Source organism: Lepisosteus oculatus, chromosome 29 (genome assembly GCF_040954835.1).
Source record: "Lepisosteus oculatus isolate fLepOcu1 chromosome 29, fLepOcu1.hap2, whole genome shotgun sequence".
In the NCBI taxonomy this organism is placed as follows: Eukaryota; Metazoa; Chordata; class Actinopteri; order Semionotiformes; family Lepisosteidae; genus Lepisosteus; species Lepisosteus oculatus.
This window is the reverse complement of record NC_090724.1, coordinates 2,859,864-2,883,412: the sequence shown is the minus strand read 5'-3', so window position 1 is coordinate 2,883,412 and position 23,549 is coordinate 2,859,864. Positions and strand designations below refer to the sequence as shown.

General features: G+C 44.5%; 2 protein-coding genes across 2 annotated transcripts; one reads left to right on the top strand and one right to left on the bottom strand.

Annotated features, from left to right (window-relative positions):
• Nucleotides 1-3,547: 3,547 nt before the first annotated feature.
• LOC102697770 (prostaglandin E2 receptor EP4 subtype-like) lies at nt 3,548-10,111 on the top strand. The gene is made up of 2 exons (XM_006639930.3): nt 3,548-4,921; nt 6,517-10,111. The coding sequence occupies exons 1-2, from the start codon at nt 4,136-4,138 to the stop codon at nt 7,003-7,005; spliced, it is 1,275 nt and encodes a 424-aa protein (XP_006639993.2). The 5' UTR covers nt 3,548-4,135; the 3' UTR covers nt 7,006-10,111.
• slc35e1 (solute carrier family 35 member E1) lies at nt 10,105-23,098 on the bottom strand. The gene is made up of 6 exons (XM_006639794.3): nt 22,713-23,098; nt 20,262-20,332; nt 19,134-19,271; nt 17,440-17,565; nt 15,977-16,222; nt 10,105-15,478 (listed from the first exon to the last, which is right to left on the bottom strand). The coding sequence occupies exons 1-6, from the start codon at nt 23,038-23,040 to the stop codon at nt 15,242-15,244; spliced, it is 1,146 nt and encodes a 381-aa protein (XP_006639857.3). The 5' UTR covers nt 23,041-23,098; the 3' UTR covers nt 10,105-15,241.
• Between the last annotated feature and the right edge of the window lie 451 nt (nt 23,099-23,549).

The window sequence follows — 23,549 nt, the reverse complement described above, 5'->3', positions numbered from 1 at the left end:
CACAGTGGAGGAAGTGAGCATCAGAAGTGTGCTGGTGATAGATTAAAAAGCAGCGCTTGCCCTGGCATGTGAGCTTTTCAGGCCCCCAGATGGCCGTTAGAAACAATTCATGGTGGGAAAGGTGACAGGGTTGGGCAATAACGCCAGGAGGAAACAGAATATGAAGGGATATACAATGTGCAGGAGGTGCAGTGTTTAGCATAGCTGCCTCACTGTGTTGTGGCCCTGGGATCAATTGTGGCAGTGGGGTGCTGTCTATGTGGAGTTTGCATGTTCTACCTATGTTCGCATGGGTTACGTATGCTCCAGTTTCCTCACACAGTCCAAAGACACACTGGTAGGTTTAATGGCTTTTGTGAAAACTGGCCCTGATGTGAGTGTGTGCGTGTCTGACTCTGTATGTACCCTGTGATGGACTGGCGTCCTGTCTTGTGTCTGTTGCTTGCTGGGATAGGCTCCAGCTCTCCCATTGGATGAAGTGGTTAGAAAATGAGCTCGACAGTCTCACCACAGATGCAGGCGAGCGTGAAGATCTTCAGTGAGGAAAGGTGGGGTTCGGCAGGGGTGGAACTACTGAATTACTCTCAGCTCTGCTATTTTATCTCAATGCCCCAACATAAAAAAATGGAATACTGGAGTTCAACTTAATAAGAACAGAAGAAAGCTTACAAATCAGAGAAAGTAAAGCTGCCCAGTCATCTTGTTTGGTTGCTACAAGCTAATTGATGTGATCTCATCCAGCTGTTTCTTGAAAAGGCTGTTTACAGTGCTCCATACTCCCACAACCCTTTGTGTAAAGAGGCACCTCCTGTTCTTAGCCTTAAAGGCTCTTTCCTCCAGGTTCCACTTTGTCCTTAAGCTCTAATCAGGTCACAGAGGTATTTATGCACTTAATAACATTGTTTTGCATTTCATGACCTGTCGTTTTTCATTACAGTTTAGCTCTCAAATACACATAACCGAACCCTCATTTGACTAAATAAAAGAATGAAGGCGAACTCAGTTCCTAAACATATTGGAACAGGTGATTTTTCAAATTAAATTGCTTACGAAACGCATATTTCTAACTTCTGAGAAGACAAAAGCCTTGAATCAGTCCAGTCAGAATTCAAAGAAAGGGCTCTGCCGGAACAAAACCCAGCAGGTACCCGGGGGCCCAGAGAGAAGATCGGGAACAGCGGTGATTGTACCATCCTTGAAAACCCCCTCCGGGTAACTTGTGCAGTTCGAGCGCTCGGGACGATCCGCGAAATTCTGCAAGAATAAGACAAGGCGACATTTCTCCCACCAGTGAAAGCGGGGGGAAGTTAGGTATGTCATGTCGTATCCAATTCAGTATCCCCTGGAAATCGGTATCCCCCTCCTCCGTAATGCGCTCCACAAAACTTTCCAGGGTACTTTATGGTCTAGGCAGCTCCTGCGTGCGTTTGTGCTTTTGCTTAATACGATATCGTTAGAAAGGAGCCTGTTTGTGCGAGTTTTTATCGGTTTCTCTGCGCATTTAATGCGTTTGGTAAGGATTAATCTATTGTTTTACTGCCACCACGTGAATGAAACCTTAAATTATCTTTACACAAGATAGGGCACACACACACATATAAATGATTTAATACGCTGACGACGAGAAAGCTCTGAGGTGAAGATGCATGCGCAATACACCAAGCCACTTAATCGATCAATTAATCAATCCATCTCTTCATGTCAGCTAATCTATAATTATCTCTACAGACATTCCGTCTACCGGAACCGTGTTTGGTGGGAACGGGTCATTCAAAACCTATTTGTGTCCGATTAAGTACACAAAAATACACGGCTAAATAATTAAGAACTAGATAATTCCCGATGAAAAATATTTTATTTGTATCCTTATCGGTATTTTTTAAAGTGGTTTACTTTATAAAGGTACAAACCGTGCAAAAAAAAATAGGAGATTACATTAATACCGTATAAAGACTAGATATCTGGTAGCTGAATATATTGCGTCCACAAGCGCACAAAGCTGGAACTTAAAACAGTTTATCATTTTCTAATCTAGACTCCAGACAACACAATTTGCAAGGAAAGTAGTTAACTTTAAATCAATAGCATCAGAAAATAATGCTCACAAATCGTTTTGAACCGATACAATTAGCAAAAAACTACAGTTTTTTATTATTAAAACCTAAAAGTACAGTTATTCGAGTGCGGCTTTTATTACTTGTGTAGACTTACCTTCAACAAAGGGCTTGTGCAGTAGTCCAAAAGCACGAGTTGAACAGGCGAACAAAACAGCTTTGATGTTAGCACAAAAGGAAAACGCTAGAAAACCATACGTTATCTTTTGTCGATTTTACCACAAAAAGCTGTTGATTTTTGCAATTTTACAATTTTTAATTGTATTGGCTTTATGCATTTCTTAATATATATTCTTGTTCAATGCAGTAAAACGGTAATATCTGAGATTCAATTTACAGTAGAATACGAGTGATGTCAAGCAGCGCAGACACTACAATAGACCCGCTGGCCTGTGCAGTTGCAGAACGAAAAGCATTGAATAAAATATAGACTATAGAAATAGAATCGTCATGTTCCGAATCGCTGTGTCCAGTGCATCTCTTAGGCGAGTTTTATTACTATTTTTTTTTCAAGCACCACTTTCCCCAAATGGATCATAAAAAACCACAGCAAATCCCATGGTCTCCGGCTGTATCGCACACCGGCGGCTGGCTGATCAAGCTCACAGGTGTCTTGTGCGAGTTTGTTCTTAATTGCAAAAAGTAAAAATAGCTGTAGAGTGGGGGACACACGCATTTCCGCTGTTCAGGGACCGAAGATTTAAATCAATGTTAATTTTCATTGTGGGATATTACGCTTACATTGGAAAAGATACGAAGTCATTGATTAGCAACAGTATGTTGTTTGTGTTTCTGCTGCTATTAAGTGCATGTATACTCGACATTAGACCGTTACGGACTGCAAAGGAAATCGCTCTTTTTTAAAAGGCTGTACAGGATGTAATCTGGTTATAATATGTATATAACGCCAAGATCGTTTTTCTCTAATGATTATATATTGATGCAACCGTCGTAAATCTTAAAGCGCTGAAAAGTTATCGCTAACAACTGCAACAGATAATAGAAAATTAGTTGTGCGGAATATGGGTTCGTAACAATAATAGAAGATAACCTATAAGCTTAATGCTAATTGTTGTGTTGTTGCTGTTCATTAATAATGTTGAGGCTTTTGCTTGGCATACACTTGAATACTTGTGAGCAACTGTTGTCTGTTGAAACCAGACTGAAAATAAAAACTTAGTGTTTACATGTATGAAGCCTTAGGCGTTTGTTCTCCGTTATGTGAGGAAAGAAAAACTCGACACCGCAGCCGGAAAACACACTGAACAAATTGATTTTTACATTACAGTTCTTTTCTCTCTCGTATTGATTCTGTTTTGCATTAGCCTCTCGGTAAATAGATATTAGAGTAATTGTAGGAGTCTGTCAATGCATACTAGTACAAGCCCAGCATAAAAAAATACGTCAACAACAAAGAAACGGTAGAAGATATTTTCTAGGACTGGAGGGGAGACAGACTGACCGCTTTTAGACATGCTTGGGTGAATTGCCTACTGTACGTCTGGACATTACGCCGTGTTAAGTTTTTATTTCCAGCAAAATAATCTTGGTCTGTTACTAGAGTGATAATTTGGTGATCTCATTCAACATTGTTGTAGAAGACCACTGTGGCTGTATTGTAGGTGGGGTCGCAACTATAGGGGCTACAGCGCAGAGCGCAGCTCTTGCCAGCTTTCACCATTTGTCGGAGCGCGTCACTCCATACAGATGTTCACAGTGTGAGTCTACTGTACATAGTACACTGGAGCTGCGCCGTGGAGGATACGGGAATTATTTAAAGCATAAATAACTCAAAGACTCAAGTCAAACCAGTCGAACAGATCGAAAAACAACCCGGACTCAAGCGGAGAGACGGAAACTGCGCTATCCGTTTTGGACAAACAAACGAGCACCCATCGCAACTGGATATGGCTTTGAAATTACCTTTCCCGTCACTCGGGTGTTCACAGCCATATAATGAACTTTAAGGCAAACTTTTTTTCCCAAAGAAAACGGAAAGCTGGTTTCTTTAGGAAGTCGCCATGGTCGAAGAGGCTAACCATACCGCCGCTTCCAATTCAACTACGACGATCGAACAGGGAATGGCCATCCCCGCTTTCATGTTCGCGATGGGAGTCGTGGGGAATATCATCGCCATAGCTGTGCTTTCGAAATCCAAGCAGGAGCGCAAGGAGTCCGCCTTCTACTCGCTGGTGTGCGGCCTGGCCGTGACTGACCTGCTAGGTACGTGTCTCGCCAGCCCAATTACTATAGTGACCTATCTCGAGGAGAAGTGGCCGGGTGGACAGGCTCTGTGTCAGTTCCACTCCTTTCTTCTGCTCTTCTTTGGAGTGTCCGGTCTGGGCATTATCTGCGCCATGTCCGTGGAGCGCTACCTCGCTATCAACCACCCTTACTCTTACCAAAGGTGGTCTATTGACCAGCAGGCAGCGCGCTGGTCCCTGTTCGCCATTTACCTGGGGAACATCGTCTTCTGCTCTTTGCCCATGATGGGGCTCAGCAGAAGCGTCTTGCAGTACCCCGAGACGTGGTGTTTTATCGACTGGAGGACTACGTCCTCGCCCCACGCGTTCTACTCCTTCCTGTACGCCGGCGTGAGCTCCCTGCTCATCCTTGTGACCGTCGCCTGCAACGTCGCGGTGTGCGGGGCTCTGCTGGTCATGAGGCGGCGGACGCGGGGTAGACTCGTCGCTACAGACAGTCTGAGGACCAGATGGACTGCACGCACCTCCGGAGCCGAAATTCAGATGATGCTTCTTCTCATAGCCACATCGATAGTCGTGTTAGTGTGCTCCACGCCCCTGGTGGTAAGTAAAACCGTTTATTTGGGCAAATATTTACCAGCATAATTTGGTCTTCATTTCAGCACAACGAAAAGAAACGAACTGCCCGAACCTTCCTCGTTTAAAATGCTTTTTAAATGTTGGTTTAACCAGATGCACATGCAATATTGATTTGAACACAGAATTCGGCTCCCGTGTGAACCCTCGTTTACTTTCCACGCACCTTTATCTGAACTTTCCAAGAAATTACTGAAGTTTCGTCACGTGTGATTTAACCTGTCGACACTGAACAAGGGGAGAAGTACTACAAGCAAGCGTAAAATATGGAAGAAGGGTGCCGTAAATAAGATTCCTTGTAAATAATGGAGTGTAGACGCGTTTCATTAAAATTAAATTATAGTGCTTTCACGAAGCACTTATGAGGCTGAAGCTGCAAATTACATGGAACTACTTTAAATGACAAATAACTTACCAGAAATGGTAGCTTGCGCGGCTCCTAGGAGGATTAGAACATGATAGCATTTTCATCTAGTGACAAAATACCTTGTCATGAAGACTGTAGGAACGCAAAGCTCTTTGGGCAATAGTGTGCTATTCGCAAACACACTACAAATATAGACAAAAGAATTTCTATCGGGACTTCAGTACCCGAGAACCTGCTAAAAAGTATTGCAGTTTTTTGTTTTACATTTCTTGCGTTCAGTGTGTTAAAAACACAGTATTCCAGTGCGTCATCTTTCAAAATTATATATGAACGACATTTGGTGGAGTAGAGAACACAGATCCAAATGCACGAAAGAAAACGGCAAAGAAAAAGAAAGTTTGATCAGTTTGGAATTAGTTTTCTTTTTCTTTTTTTTCAGTTCTACCGCGGGACAGCAAAAAATACCTCAATAATCAATGTTCCGCTAATATCGAGTTTCTCTCTTATGCTCAATGTTTTATTTAAACAAATGACGAGGTAAAGAGTGTTCTATGGCCCAGCTTTTGTAATAAACGTTATCCCTAATTAACCCCTCAAAAGTTAACGTTAATGAACACATTCCGATTAAGAATTACCACCCAATTTAAAAATGTCTATTTAAATTCAATGGAATATTAGCAGCAAGGCCGCGTTGCCTACATATTTCCAGTTCTCATTGACACACTGTGAATTATATAAAAGATCCCAATGTTTACAGACTAATACCACTAAATAGAGGCAGGATTTCAGCTTCCTATTTAAACGCATAATTTCTTTGCACAACGTTCTTGCATGCGTGTTCCCTTTAGACTCTGTGTCCTGCTCCAACTCTCATCTGTGGTATAATGATGAATCAGCATACATAACTGAATCGTTTTTTAAAAATGGCAGTGCTGTAACAGCCGGAAACGACTTCCAACACTTTGAAAAGGGCACGTCTGGTATGGGAAGCCCACGCAGTTTTTGCGTGGAGGCGAATCCTGTTGGTGTCGCTACTGTTAAAGCATAGCCTACACTGCATGTAGCAGATCCTAGTCTGCTCCGTTTGAACACATAAAAATACGCAACAAGCAGCACTAGTATTTTTGGTGCTGTTTGTAGTTGGTTTCCATCTCGAGGCCTGTGCGGATCTTAACCCTTCCTTCCCCCTCGTCAGGTGCGGATCTTTATCAACCAGATAGCACGGCCGGAGGCGATAAAGGACCAGAACACCAATCCCGACTTGAAGGCCATCCGCATCGCCTCGGTCAACCCCATTCTCGACCCCTGGGTCTACATCTTGCTGAGGCGGACAGTATTTCACGGGATTCTGGCTCTTTTCAAAAGACTCTGCCGCGGCCGCACCAACTCGGTCGTGCCGGGGCAGCAGCAAGCAGTGCGCTACCTGTTGGCCGTGGACAAACACGGCGCCACCGAGTCGACGGCGCAGCGCCCTCCGGTGCCGGGTAACCACGCCGCCTCTTCCTCCGGCCCCGCTGCCGCCGAGGAGCCGAAACGAGAACCGGGGGCCGCGTCCCCGCTGGAGACTCAGGACCCCGTTAAGGTGGAGGAGAGCCACGCAGAGCCCGCAAAACAGAGCCCTTTGTCGGCGTCTGTGGCCGGTCAACAGACGACCGTACTGGAGAACGGATATAAATTGAGATAGGAAACAAATGTAATTAAGCATCTTATTTACAAAAGCAGCTTAAAGGCCATTTATTACCTTCCGAGGGTTGAAGTGGATAAAAAAAACACTATAGGAAATCCAAACGGTACATTTAATGAAATTACGCACCGCCTTCAGGTGTTCAAAGACATTAGTGCTCAGTTTGTGTTTAAGTGTAATGTTATCGCTCTCCATTCTGTTGCTACTAAACGTTGCACAAAGAAACGTGGACCTGCTGTATCAATATATGTGTTTCACTGGACAGGAAACCTGATGTATTTTTTTCTTGTTTAGTTGCAGTGTTACTGTGCCAAAACACATTTCTTTAACCTACACGGGTATGCACTGTGAAACTATAACGACCCTCCTGTCAACTTGAATCTCGGCACCAGAACGTCCAAGTTGCTTTTACGTGATGTTCTGGCACCAGCAAAGAAAGGTTAAACAAGATCAAATCTTCAACGTGGAATTTCATTTTAAAAATCCGCCAATAAGAAAAAACGGGAAAGTAAAAATGCGCGGTAACCTACGAAAGGCAGATTGCTGGTTTACTTTAATGGCGACTTTGTGAAGAAAACGATTTTTTATCCCTTGTGCAAGAGTGGTACAAAGGACTGCTCTTAATTGGGTTTTTAGCTTTGTCAGTTATTGAAAATGTTTATTCTAAATGCAGTTGTAAGAAAGAAACTAATGTGGACAGAAGTTTAGTTTGTCACTGCACCGATCTAAAACTCCAAATCGGGTCATTTAAGACATTTTCTACAGAAGGTGGATACAAATAGCCTATCAGAAAGTAAAGTGGTGTCTAGGATATATGCTTTCAAATGTTGTTAACCGAGTCAAAGTGTTGGGTTTATCCGAGCCCAACCTATGAGCCGGTGTTGTCCCGTCCTGATGCTACAGGCTGATGTGTTGGTAGGTTTTCATGCCAGCTCATCTGTTGCCAGGCTTAATTGGCTGGTTTTAGAACAACTGGACTAAGATAATAGCTTCTCCCGTCTCTCCAGGTGCTGCTGTTTTAAAGAAACATAGAAAACCTGCAACCAAACCAGGACTGGACACCCCTGCTGCTCTAAACGGCATTCACAAATAGGCATATCAAAGTACTTTGTTAGCAGCTAAGAATCATGCTAAACCAAACTTTGAAGACGTAAACCTACATCATCAGAATACAAGTGCAATTTTACGCTTATTTAGAGACATTTTATGCAAAATCAGTGTAAAGGAACTACTGTACATACCTAAGTATTCTGGCCAAGATGTGTGTTGTACCGCTAAGCACATGGTTTATCACAGACAGTACTGAAGATATATTATTTAATTTCCTAATTTAAACCAAATGATCTTTATTGGATTAATTTTACACTCATCCTAGTCATTCTAGGGGTAGAAGATTGAATATCTGGGGGACCTAATTTCCTCTGGTTTTCGTTCAACCTGAATTGTCAATTAAACAATTAACCTTACTCTCACATCCTTTGTGTCTAAGGTCATTTACAGTTGAGAAGTCCAGATTTCACTTCATTAAAAGTGCAGATTTAATGAAGATAATACATTAACAAGTATAAAACTAAATAAGACCTATAAGGAATAAGGAATAAGACTCAATTTCCTAAAGGTTGTGGTGTCTTCTGTTTTTGTACACCCTGACTCAGTTGCATGGTGGTGTAATAACTTAATGAACTGTATATTGTATTTATATCATATTTATTTCTAGCCTGTGTCCAAAGTGTTTTAGTATCTTATAAATAACTGTACGTTTGACAAAGTGAATGTTTCCACTTATAAACTGTAAAAGGCTTTAAGGAACCTCCTTGTGTCCAAGTGAGAAAAGGTTTGCTGTTAATTGACAGCCTGCACTGGAACACAACGCAGAAGACATGAGGCCCTGCAGAAACTGGGTTCGACACCCCTGGTCCACGGTCTCTCATCTTCCCCAGTAGTCACAGACTGGGAATTACAGCGACGGGACTTTGAAACGCTTCTCTATTAACATTAAACCCCGTGAGGAAGGAATAAACGAAGTTGGTGAAATACCTTCAGAGCAAGGCGACGGGCGCTGTCGTTCTCGTCTGTCCCGTTTCCCTGCGGCCGCCGTGAGCACACCGGGGTGCGGGCAGGACCCAGACTAGCTCAGGGGCAGCCTGTTGGCTGGCTTCTTGACTTCCAGAATTCCAGGGACGGATCAGGCTGTTGTCCAGGTGTTCCCGTGAGCTGGCCCGGTGGAGGTGCCCGAGAATGCCCAGTTCCATGGCCATCGTACCCCCACACCACGCAGCGCTAGGTGCCCACCCAGCCACCCCACCACTCCCATCTGTTAGCTCTTGCATGTCGTGTGACCACTGTACCTCTGGACACCGGTCATTCAGATACTCCCTCTTATCATGGCAACCGTGGTTTTGAGCTAGGACAGTTGTCCATGCTGGGTCCCTGGGGACATTGACTACCTTTGGCTGAGAAATGTACTGCCGGCCCACTGCCCTGCAAGCAGTCTGAAATAAATCTGTGTCTTTAGATACACATACTGTACCCAAGGTGCCTTCTCAGCTAGGGAGAAATCCATTGCTCTTCAAGAAATAATGGAATTTGTGGGAGTGGGGTTGTAAGGTTGAGTTTTTATCTAGATGATCAATCTGACCAGTCAATTCTTAAAGGAAGCCGGGGTATCATCCTCAACCATGTGGCTGAGTAGCTTGTTGCAGACTCCTACAACCCTTTGTGAAAAGTAACATCTCCAGTGCCATCCCATGTGAACTTTCACCAGCTTCCACTAGTAAACACCAGCTGTTCTGGTTCGGGTTTTACTGTTGATCTTTGAAGTACATTGGATTGACTCTGTCAATATTTGAAATCTGCATTTAGATACTGTAGTTGGGTCCTGCTTTAGTCCCTTGTTCAAGACTAAGGAGATGTTTCTTCTTCTAAGCTGTGCATGTAACATTTCATGCAGTGTATACCTTTAACAAGGCCTGTCTACTAACAAGCGGGAAACTCTAAGAGGAGTTTGAAGTTCCACTAAGAAAGATTAAGAAACAAAATCTGCACAAAACTGTGAACTCTTTTTGCATCTCTACAAAGAAACACACCAAAATAACAGAATCAATTCCATAATTCTGTTATTATTTATTATTTTTACATCTTACTTTTTAAAAATAAAAAATTAAATACACCATCAGTGCATAGATGCACCAATTTTAAATCATTTTTCATCTCCTTGTATCTAGACACCATAAATAAAATCTATAAACCTCGGTTCAGTAAAAATGCCATTTTGCTCTTCGATCATGTTCACATAAAAACATTAAAAACCAAACAGACTAATAATAGCAAAGAAACGTTCCCCATGAGTACCAACCCCACCATATACATTCTGATAATTCACTTACAGCAAAAAGACCTTAAAGAAAACAAAATCCTAAGGATATGTTTTTGAATCCATGATTAACAAATGAGCAAGTCTTAAATCGATTTCCGAAGTTTTGAAAACTGTCTCTAAAAGCAACTTCCATTTGCAAGTAGATACCTATTTAAACTAAAACTGTGTTTTTATAGTGCAGGCCAAGTGAATCTCATAAGAAAACAGTTTTTCAAATTAATCGTAATCAATCTCTAAATAATTATTGGTACAGTTTTCTGCAGAGTGTAAGGAGTGGAGGAGCTACTGTGATATGTTCTATTTCCTTCCATTGCTGCTGAACTGAACGGTTCACAGCTCATGTTAGAAACACAGTTACAAGGCTACATGCTGTGAACCCTGGGGTTCTTTGAATCTAATGCCAGCTGTGAAACATGCCGATATGAAATCGGTTGGTTACAAGAATGCTAAAAAATTGGATGTGGCATCCTATAAAATCTCTTCTTTCAAAACATTGTTGTTGATGGCAGACTTGAGGTATCAAGAACAAAAACAGTTACAGTTTTACCATAATAGTGCACCAGAATGGTTGAGCTGCGCAAACTTCAACAATTAGATCCATGCCAAGCCTACACAGTTTAGAACAGTTTTCACCATCACTGTTATTTTTAATGTTACTATGACATTAAGCATTAGAGAAGCTGTTATTCTTAATACTAAGCTTGAAGAAAAAATACTGTAACCCAATCAAATTGACACATTATGGTACCTGGTATTGGATTACATCTGGAATGAAAGACTGAGGTGCAGTAGACTATAGGAGAATCGATGGGGACGTCTTTGGAGTAAATGAAAGTTAGAAAAGTCAAGAGGCTGGAGAGAAATCCAGACGATTCAGAACATGAATACAGTGGGGGTTATCCCTGTGGAATCATTAGATGGGGAATAAATCAGTTTCAGTAGTTCCTCTGTATGTATGATTTGCTATACAAAATTAAAAAGGATTTTTCTCTCATCAGAGAAACAGTGAACTCACAAGTTAAAAAAAAAAAGAGCTGTGGTATAACCACCTCCATTTCCGACCCCCCAGAGCACAACATGGCAGAAGCTGAACAGCTGTCTGCTCGTTACGGGACAGTGCCACTGTAGTCCAGCTCTTCCTGGGGAGCTAGTGTTGTGCTAGCAGTATCTTCTGCCATAGCAAAAAAAGATTTCTTTCTGGCTAGGCTTTCAAAATATATTTATATAACCCTTTCATCTTTAAATATTCATTGCAACTTTGTATGCATTAATTATTCATCTTGTTATAAAACAAATAAAACCCCACTAATCTTACTGGTAGTTGGTAGGGGAAATGAGAAAGCATTGAAACAAAAATATACTGTAGTATTCTGTAGCCTACATGGGTACTAATCAATGCTCAATGTTTCCTGAAACTGCTTGACTAATCGTAGCTGGACTACATTGACAAAAACACTTTCAGATTCACTGAAGAAAATACAGCCAACACTATTTTAAAAATAGAACTTTGGAAACAAATTTGTGTACTGCTGTTCATAGTAGGTTTTCAATGTGCTTATAAAATAAGCCAGGTAGTACAGCATCTAAAACTAAATCAATACCTAACTTCTTTGTAGACATTTTAGTTTAGCTATTAAAAACCAAATACCAGTATGTTCTAATTTCTATAAGGAAAACAACCCCCCCTCCCCCTTTATTTTTTAAGATGCTGGTCATCAACACAGGAAAAGCACTGTGATTTATCATGAACCAGCATCTCCCTAACATGTGTCCTCACTTCTTGCACTCACTTCTTGAAGTGGCATTCAGTCTGGACACGTACTGTATTCACACATTCTAGACCATATCAAGGTGACCTGATTGTCAGTGACTGATTGTTCCCAAAATAAAAATGCATATGTTCAAACAATGCAACCGAATTACTGTACGTACCTTATTTAGAATTTATACCATGCTGTTGCAGGCGTTTTCAATTCAGACCAGAAACATTTTCATGTATTACTCCACTAAGCCATGTAAGGAACAACTACAGCCCTGGATGGAGGTGGATTTTCACCCCTCCTTTATGTTCTTTATGACTTAATTGACCTAATTCTGAATTTAATTGACCAATCCAACACTACAAAGGTGTTCAGCAGTTGATTTAAAAAAAGACCTACAAAACCTATTTTCCTTGTAATCATAAGGACTTCATTATTATAGACTCGATTGTCTATAATATATCAATACTACGCTCTTTACATGAATTAAACAATTTAGACACTTTGCATAATAATTAAGCTAAAATACAGCTTAGAACTAGCAAGATCAAGTTCCATCTCAACCTGAGGGATAAGCAGAGCAGCTCCATTTCCTATTATTCATCCGACTGATGCTTTTAAATTTTCAAACTGACAAATTCGCACCGATCCAATACAGCTGGATATGTTACTGGAACAATCTGAGCGAAGTACCTTGCTCAAGGATACAACAGCTGTGCCTCTCCTGGGATTTGAGCTTGCAGCCTTCCCGTTTCAACACCAGAAACCCGACCACTGTCCCACACTGCTGCCTGTTCTGGAGCCAATCTCTACGAATGGCTTTTTACACTGTAACTTACACCCAGATCGCAAGCTAAAGTTATCATCACCCAAGGGTGCCTTAAACTGTGAAACAGGCGAGAGAGGGCAGGTAGCTGTATTATTGGTCTGACAACATCCACTATACATTAAAAGTCTTTAACATATAGACTATACTTACACTGTCAAATCAATTATTCTGTGCTTTTTTCAGCATTGAGAATATAAAAGGAAGGACAGCCACTCCACTATTCTACCAGAACAATACCAGAGCCTGACTCCTTCCTCTGCCACAAGGAAGGTGAGGACCAGCTCAAACTCACACAGCCTCTTCAGCACGGTGCTCTAGCTTAGCCGTGTTGAAGGGTAACCTGATCTGGGGGGTCCCACCCCTCGGCCTGAGCACCCCAGGTCTTCTTGTCGTCATGGTAACTGAGCCCCGAATCACCAAGGCTACCTGACCCCTTTAGTAGAACAGTTGGCTTGATTAGACTGCTTTACTCATTTCTACTCCCAGCTCGTAGTTTCTGAAGTATCTTGCTCTCAAGAAGCATTTCTGTTTTACCCCAAGACAAGAAGTCTCTCTCTCCTCAGCTTGCTCCATACCTCTGTGAGCAAAAACTCTGAAGGATGACAAATTCATTACGTCCCAACACAAGCGGCAATAGAGCTCCAACAGTACACCAAGCAGGTTCGAGTACTGCCCGAGTCCAGTTGCATACGTTGTATAGGCCCGAGAGAGACGACTTCTCCAGCACCAACTGGCACAACTGGGGCAATCCCAAAGCCCACTTAAAACAAGAGATATCAGACAGCATGATCGACTGACCTCAGCAATCAAGAGATGAGCTGCAAAGCGATGCAGAGAACACAGGGGACCTCAGGACGAAGACAGAAAGCCACTGGCGAAGGTGGCGCAGGACGAAAACTCTGCACAAGCCGTTTGCACTCGTAAAACAATCGTGCAGAAAAAAAAGGATTTGTAAGAGGCATGCTGTATAAAGATCTGCATAAATATTCTCAATATCTATTGTTGTTTTTAGAATTTGGCCTCACCCTAGGTCTGGACCAAAGCAAATATTTCAGTTGGCTGCTTTCTGGTCTCTATTTGACATTTTGCCTTGAAATAAAACATGGTGAGCCTCTATTATCGGGTTAAAAAAAAGCAGCACAGGCGATATCAGAAACGCATTTCATGAACTGGCCGATTGCAATTCATACACAATGCTATTTGGAAACAAGAAACTCTCCATCATACCCATACTGAGCTGGCTTTGTGGTCAAGTGTTTTGACAAGTCAGCAAATATTTATTTTGTCAACGCAAATTAAAGCCTCCATCCATCCTCCTCTCCTAAGCGTGCTTTTCATTTCCGCTCGGAGCAGGACAGCGACCTACGTCACAGGGGACACTCACGCACAGACTGTGTGCCACTGGGGCCCACGTAACAGGTCCTTCGTTATAAAGATGGGGAGCAGGGGGAAGGGATACGATAACCGGAAAACCTCCTTCAGATTTACGGCTTACAAATCCACGTGGTTTATTCTCCTGTAACTCGAGGAATTCCACCAAGCGTCTTCACGAAAAAGACCGTCTACGAAACAAAGGCTAAATGCACTGTAAACATCCTGCCTGTCTGCTTACAAGGCAGCTGTGTTAAAAAAACAGGAGAAATATGTGAGAAAGACAAAAAAAAAAAGATCTGCCACAACGACCATTTGTATTTTACTTTTCTATCAAGACACCTGCAGCTATCTTCTGTAAACACGATACGTTTTGCATGATACTGTTCGGCACAGCCACTGTATAACCAGAGACAGGTTTTGTTCTTGAATCAAAGCATCACTTCTTTGCAAAAAAAAATAAGAGGGAGGAAGAGGGTACAAGTAGAAGCATTGCAAACATCAACCTCACTCCCCACCGACAAGTGACGTGATGCTTCTGCAAGGACACTGGCATGTCAAAAAGATGGACCTTCTTTGTACAGTAAAACAGTCACTGGTTGGTGTCCTCCCAGTTCAGAAATGACACTGGGGCGCAAAGCACCAGTACAAGATGTGTTAGTTTGCAGTCAGTGAAATGAAACGGGTGAAGAACCGTCTCGGGACAGGAAAAGAGGGGAGGCAATGACGCCTTGCTTGAAGACCGCTTGAAGAAAAACAAATTGACCGGTCGCTGGACAGCTTGGCCACGTGCACACTGCCCCTCCCAATACTGGCGTTCCTTTCCCTTTCCCGTCTCGGAAGGTTTCCAACCGCGCTGAAGACGACGGGGCTCCAGTACAAGGGCCGACGTGGCCCAGCCTAAATGTCATACTGGTTGGATCCGTACCCCATTGTGTAGGTCTGTCGGCTGTACTGGAAGTGATCCGTCAACACGTTACTCCTGCCGTACTGGAAGTCCGAGGTCTGGGGGAAGGGGCCGGTCCCGTTGGGCTGCATTTTCTCCAGGGTCACGCTCCCGTGATTGAAGGAAACCAGATCCTGCTTGGAGACGGGGAGCAGTTTCTTCTTGGCCTCTTGATTTGCATCGTATTTAGCCTATTGGGGAATAAAGGCACGAGAATTAACCCCGGCCACACCATCTAACCCTAACTCTACTGCCCAACTCCAGCCATCCTTACTTTAGTAATCCCTATCCTTAGCTCAAACGGCAAACGCAGATCCAACACAGAACCGAGCTCCAGCTTAAAACTGGAGAGGCATATTAAAAACGTCAGTCCTATGCAGAAACCTGAGCTCTCACTATGGTAAGAGTGAAGGTCCGTGTGGTCTTTTTCTCCCCAAGGAAAAACAGAAACCAGACCTCAAGCTAACCCCAGCCCTACAGCAGCCTCATCCTAAGCCAGAGCCCCCTGCCTGAGCTCCAGCCTCAATGGTAACCCTCACCCTAGAGGGGCTCAATCCCTGATGGGAATCCTGCAGACCTGCGATGTGACACAGCCCCACCTTGCATGATCGGCGTTAAAGGAAACCAAAAAGATCTACATTAACTGCAATGCACTGGCTTGGGGTCGTGCTGGACCAGGCGGGTGTCACCTTATTGTAGAGGAAGACTCCCAGGATGGCGGTCATCATGCCCAGCATGTTGGTGGAGCTGACGGGGTTCCTCAGCATCAGCAGGGAGACGCTGATCACCATGATCCTCTTGGTGGCGTTGGCCACGGCGTAGCTGAGCGGGCTGACCAGGTTGAGCACGCTGAAGGCGATGACGTTCTGGGCGAAGTTGCAGAACCCGCTGATCACCAGTAGCAGCAAGGTCCAGGAGGAGTCTGAAACCCCTGTCTGAGAGCCAGCGGAGGAGAGAGGGAGCGAGGGGACAGAGGGGTCAGATCCAGACTCCGGAGGCACCGGGCAGAGCCCTGTCCATAACACACTGCCTCTGTCTCTTTTAACCGAGTGGCGTTTTTAAACCAGAAATGTGGGGGAGAAAAAAAGAAGTGATTCTGAAAGCTCTCCCATTCAAAGCCTTGAGAGGCAAGACTTTCCCCGATGCAATACAATTTTAGTGCTTTTTCAGGCATTTTTTGAAAGAAATTTCAGTAAAGGTGGAATGCACAGGTAACCAGCCACACACTTTTACTTTTTACTGATGTGTGTCGTTTGCATTTGTTATAAATGCTTTTGTTATATTTTTAAATGATCCACACATCATCATAACGGTCTCTAAAAGATGTTTGCTCTGCGTTTTAATCACGATGAAGGACGATGCTCCTTTTTCCACGAAAATGAGTCAACAGCTATTTTTGAGTTGCAGAAAGCCTGCTCGCCAAGAGCGTTTGGATGAGTCAAGGGCGACCTCTAGTGGACAGATGTGTTTATGTAACGGTTCATACATCTTCCGAGTTTATCTTTTGGAAAAATAAAAACATTGAACTTGAAGTAGAATTGGAGCGACACTGCGATTTTTCTAAATGTAATCTTCAATGTCCACAACGTGGCGACTTGCTACACCGGCAAAACTTTCAAACAAGCAACGAACAGGCTTTCAGCAATCAAAAAAAAAAAACATCTTGCTTAGAGAGCACTATTTAAAAAACAATATTCGAGAGTTCTACATGCAAGTGTACGTTCAGACCAAAGATACTGTGAAAATACTCCTCACGTGTTCAGCCAGTAATTCTTTCTTCTGGGAAAAAAAGAACTTACAAAATCAAAAACGGAAACATTTAACTTGTCAAAGACACTAACAACTCACTACTCGGTTGTTTTCAGATCAGGGACAAAACCAAAACAGGAGCTCATTTCAGACGGTGATACAGCCTGAGGCTTGAAGAGCGATGTGGGCAGGAGCTCAGGTGTCCCACAGCATTTTTTTGGCAGATATTTTAACCCCCAAACGGCCGGAGGTTCAGCGGGCACCGTGTGCCAACAAGCCCGGGAACAGAGCGGCTCTTCAGGCTTCGACTGAGCGGGAGGAGTAAAGGACTGGATTCCCCCGACGAAGAGCTTCTCCCGGCGCTCTCTCTCCCCGCGAGCGGGACGGTCCCGCGTGGACTCACCGGGTCGGTGTCCACCAGGAAGGCGGCCAGGTCCACCAGGACCCAGGTGGGCAGCATGAAGAAGACGGCGTTGAAGCCCAAGACGTTGAGGAGTCTCAGGTGGTGGATCCGGGTGTCTCGCAGCACCTGGGGGTGGGGGCAGGGAGCGTCGCTGCAGGCAATGCAACTATACAAGCGGCTACATCCCAGTCCATTTAAGCCCTCGAATCCCCATCAGCCTCAGCCCCAGTCCCCACGACTAATCACACCTTTGCACCAGGCCGACGTGCAAAGTGCTTTGGGGAAGCAGTCTGTTGTACTGTGTTTGTCCCGAGAGATCAGCGCGATTAAGAATTTCAATGTACATGTACATGTGGCAATGGACCCTCTACTCTCTACTCTGTACAGGTACCCAGGTACTCCTGATGCCAGGAGCAATACCACCTGCACAGATGGGGGCATCTTATAAAATAGTGTTGGGAAGGAACAGAAAGATTTGGCAGAAAGTCTCCAGAGAAGCCAACCAGATTGGTGGCTTCCTGCAAGTCAGGCAAAAGGCAACTCAGGGCACTCAGGTGGCATAGTGCATTTCCATATCATAGCCTTATCCACCCGGTCGCAATGCGATCACAAAGCACTCTTCGCACCTTGGCCGCTGGAGTCGCAGTGAGTACGCCCCCCCTGGCAGTTCAGGAGCTTGGGGAATAAGGCCTCAGTTACACAAGCCAAGTCCAGGCGTAGCTCAGCTGGACCAGCTGGTCGAGCTGCAGTACAAGGTGGCAAGCCGGCCTCCCCCTGCAGTGTGCAGGGCCAGCTCACCGAGGACAGAGCAGCACTGCATCACGGGGACCATCGGGACCATCGGGGGCAGGACGGGAGACAGGGGGAAAACGTCTGGCAGTGGGTTTCGAACCGAGGAGGTGTGCTGTTACACAAAGGAATGTGGGAGACTGGAGCAAGCAGCTCGGCTGTGTGGCTGAAGCCCGTTTTTAGGTTCTTTTAAGACACGACTAAATGAGATCAATCCGCGATTAGCAACCAAATGAATTGTGTAAATAAGTGTTTGTGCGAGAAACCATATTAACACAAAGTACTGCCTTCATCGGTTTTAATCAGTGCTTATGGTGAGTTTTGACACTAGAGGGCAGGCTTAGCCAGGAATTGGCCTCAAAATCATATGATCCAACAAGCCCTTTTGTCAACACGCAACATAATACTTTCGCCTTCCCTTTCACCTCTGAGCGAAAATTAAAATAAAATCACTCTAAATGCTAATCAACAGCTGCACACAATGGTGCACTGGTTGCACAACGGTCAGTTACCCTAGCAACAGATACTGGTAATATACAACCCGAGCTCTGTAGTAAAGCAGTAATTTGAACAGAACCAAAGTCTCCACCCGATTTCTCCTATAACCCCCTCAAGAGGCAGCTGACCAGATGTTCTTCCCATCATTGCAATTTTAAAGAGGCTTATGTCCTGGTCACTATTATAATAATAATAATAATAATAATAATTTAATAAATCGTCCACTATGGTGCCGTCTTGTGTTTTTCCAGTGTCTAGAAAGATCTCTCCAAGAGGAAAGCGGGGAATTCTGTTAGTGTGGCAGCGAACAGGTGCGAGGCTCGTTCGTCTGCCTCCACCCTCTTTCTGTCCCGGCCACCCGCTTTCCAACATCACAGCTCTTCCCCCAGCTCACCGCGCGGACATACCTTCTTGGAGAAGATGTTCTGGAGAGAAAAGCACAGAGTGGCGGCCAAGGCACTGATCAGCCCTGACAGGTCGAAGGACAGCTCGGTCACCGTGGCCAGCAGCACACCTCCTATTATGGGCACCAAAGACAGGTACACCTGAGGAAAGACCACCACAGAGACTCAAACGAGGACTCTTCCAATGAGACCACGTCGACGGCCCTTTTTAGATGACCTCGGGGAGCATAGAACTTAAAAACACATTAACCACCACATTAGGTTTCTACTTCTTTTGTTCTCTATGAGTCACTGCAGCTGATGGGCAGCTTTGTAGAAACACAGTCCAACCTGGCAACAGAGGAATGGAATTGAAATATTATGAAAGGTGCACGTTTATCACAAAGGAAGTTGCCGTAATTTCCTCAATCAAAGAAAGACGCAAGTCAGACTGGATTCCTGGAGATACTGCAGGCCCTTTGATCTTTTTTCATGCATCCAATTGGTTTAATCATCTTCATTGCCTGGAAAGAACAAACACTTCTCTCCAGGTTTGAAAACCTCACTGTTTCACTTTTCGAGCAAAAAAAGGAGAAGTATTCCATTTGTTTCCAAAATCAGTAAAGCTAATTCTCTCAAATATATACCCATACAATGCATGAATGTCCTTGGCTGGTTTTACAGAGTGCCAGTTCAACAGGTTTTATTGAGTAACCATCAAACCACACATCTTAAAGGCCACTGAACACTTTTCTTATCAGCAATTAAGCAGGCAATGTGTTACATGAACAGATTTAGAGATGATCTGGAATAAAAAATCTAAAAACCCTTCAGCCCACAAGAATCTGAGCTGCACAATTAAAGAAATTAAAGGTCTGCACGGTCATCAAACTCAAAACATACGACTATACTGGGGTACCCATCCCCTGGGCTTCACCTCCCGAAAAACAGAGTGACCAAGTATACTAACACCAACATAGCTAAATTAAATGTCTATTAAACTTCCAGGTTGAGAGAGAATATTTTTTCCAATAACGTGAGGCAAGGTATGGGGGGGTCTCATCAGAGTCTCAAGCACTCACACGGACACGGCTTGCTCAAACATGCACGCACACGCACACGCATGCACGCACACGCACACGGCTTGCTCACCTTCGTCGTCTGTTTCTCCTTCATGATGAGACGGGACAAGAGAACAACCCAGATCGGCATGGTGGCCTTGACTGCAGGGACAGAGGGAGAAAACAGACGTCAGGCTCACTGGGAAGGAGGCCACAGTTTTCTTTCTTCCTGGGCTCAAGGAGCAAGACGGACAAATGAAACCCAACACTTCTTCTGTACAAGCTGCAGCTGAGGCTTGTGGTGCAGGTTTCGCGAGCCAGAGGCTTACCCATTCAGCTGGAAGAGCTCAAAACAAGAGTGCAAGAGTGCTGCTGCAGAAGTAATTAGTGCTAAAGGGGAAGGAAGAGAGGGAAAGGGAGCAAACAAGGTCAAGTCGAGCCTTGAGGCTCACCAGTCTGTAGCTGATCCTGGCTTCAGGAGCACAGTAAGCACATTCAGAGTACCTGACTACCCCTATGGAGCAGATGCCAGCCCATCACAATGGACAATGCCTATAACTAGTTCCTAGATTATAGCTGGGGAAGCTAGTTTACAAAAGCAAAACATTTCTTTCCACAAAGGCTCAATGCGTGCGAACCATGATAAAAAAATCCAACACAAATGAAAATTTTGTTCCTGTCTCTCCCAGACTCATTTTAAAACAGTGAAGCGAGTTTTACACACTAACGCAACAGGGAAGAAGATAAGGTTGTCAGTAACGGACACAGGGTGAGGCAAGATCGGTTGAGAAATAAAAGATTTTAAAAATTGATGCGTTTTGGGTGTCATAACTGAGAAGAAGACATGACCATCACTCGAAACCAGGGGCTGTCAACATCACTCCTCTAGAACTGAGAAAGTCTTCCAGGTTTTCTTCACTGAACTATTTTATGAATGATCTGCAGCTCCCTCAAGAACTCTAGTTATGGAGTAGAAAAGCCCAACCCTGCTTTAAAAGTGTTGTACAGTAATCTAGTCAACAGGAAGAAGCCATTTCCTGAACAGTGCATTGATCCCCTCATTGTCATTTCTAACCTGGCCTGTTTCATCACTGGCATTTCCTGTCCGTCCCAGGAACAATCAACCAATCAAGGATTATTTATCAATGCACGAACAGTACAGCATACAGCAGTGTCGTTGGCAATGAAAATGCTTTATCCACGAACAACACTGCACCCCAAAACCACGCAAAAGCAACATGTGAGATACTGACAAAAAACTGAAAAACAAAGAGGTGAGGTGATTCATTAACAATATGGACACTTTGACAGAATGGAGTAGTAATGTCAAGATCTGAACCTAAAAAGGGGGAAAAAGCAGACTCTTGACAGAAGGCAAGAGTTTGGCCCTTAAAGACAGTAACCCAGCCAGCTCTGAGGGTCTTTTAAAACCAACAGCACAAGACCTCAAAAAGAGGGAAAAATAACTCCATTAAAACTTAACCGGATCAATCAGTTTAACCCTCCCCCATGGGCCATGTGATATAAGGAACAGATGATTTAAGCAGAAGTTCAAACAGCACCTCCAGGATGTTGCTCTGGGGAGCAGGCCTGTCTAGCCAGCCTCTGTGGAGCTCCTTTAATTTATCCCCCCCTCCTCCCCCCATAACCTTACTGCCCGTCGCAAACAATGAAGATCTTGTTTTCTTTCCCTATTCAAACGAGCAGACACGGCCCTTTGATTAAGCGAGTCCGCGAACTGTAAAACAGACACTGGCCTACAAGCAGGGGACAGGAATGACCTGCTAGGAGGCTGCACTGTGCAGGCTTTCGCAAAACAGCCAGTTAGAAACCTCCGCCTCCAGACACGCAGGGTCCTTTTCTTACTATTTCTATACCGATTTGTTCTACGAACAATAAAAAAAGGGTTTAAAAGCGTTTCAGCCCAAGTAGAGAGCTCTTTTCCGCCTATGTAGATCTGTTTTTCCTTTCACGGATACGGCTCCGAGCCAACCAGCTTGACTTCCAGGTGACGTGTGATGCCGTCGGGGAAGTGCGCGGCGCAGGTAGGTCCCAGACAGACAGCGACCGTCTCTGGGGATCGGCGTCTGAGCTCAGGTACGAGCAGAGACCCCAGGAAGAAGAAGGAAACAGCCCAGTTCCCGATCCCCGTCGGAAAAGCGAGCAGAAATCACACGTACTGGACCGCGCAGCAGTCATTCAGGTTACCCGCTGGCCTTCTACATTTCGCTGTGACAACTCATCGTCTAGGACGGTCTTGTGGCACTTAACCTCATTGCACGCTGACTAAATAAAAGAGGGAACTGGTCGCAGGACGGTCCCTCGAAGGGACTTAAAGAGGACAGACCAAATATAGCCTGGCCCGAACAATTCCCCCTCAATATGACGTTACGCGATTCCCATGGTAGTGGGACTAAGAATACCCCTGTTGCTCCCGCTGGCTCCTGCAGAAACTCCCCCTCAGCACAACAGTAATATATAGCACGCCAGTATACTGCAGATAGCCAGATCTACATGCATGCCGTCTCGAAGAGAGGGTTACCTGTATGCGCGTAGGAGACTGGTACCTTCCAGATGCTGAAGTGCGCCGACACCGAGGCGAAGTACTTCCCGAAGGCTAGGGGCAAGATGAACCACCGGTAGTATCTGCCAGGCAGCTCGGTTTGAGGTACCCCCCATGCACGCAGCAGAGGAGGGAGGAAGAAGACGATAGATAAAATGTGGAACAGGGAGACGGTAACCGGGTAGGGGAATCCATTTAAAATGATTTTGTTGATGACGTTTCCCCCGGAGCTGACAGCATACCAGCACACACAAAGCAGCGCAATCCGCACTCCCTCCTTCACTTGCGGACGGACCACCGCAGCCATCTTCCAGCTCAGAGTCACCTCACCGGGCGCAGAGAGACGTGGAACGGGGCTACGTAATACAGCCGGCAGATAGACGGCTTGCATCAGACGTCACTTCCTGCATTTAAAGCCCCGGTGGTGCCTCAGGAAATGTGTGCCGTCTTTCCTCCTAGGTGCTGACAAAGTCGACCCAGTGAGCCGTGCCCCGGGGGAAACTACGGGGACGTGTATTAAACTGAGATTGAGGATGCACTCGATAGTTGTTTCAAAAGAAGGTTGTTTCATAGTGCAAGTATTCAGTCTATAAATGCTCATAAGCACGGTTTCCGAGCAGGATCAGAAACGTGCCCTTAAAGATTGTTCATCGCCCAGCTGGTATTTTTCACCTGCTGTGGAAAATGAAAGGCCCTTTGTTTCTACGAAGTCGACTTCTGACTGCTTACCACATTATAACCACAAAGTGGACGCGCACGGCCCCATTCAGCTCCAGAATTTAGTTAGAAAAGGATCAGATATGAGCTTTTGATTTA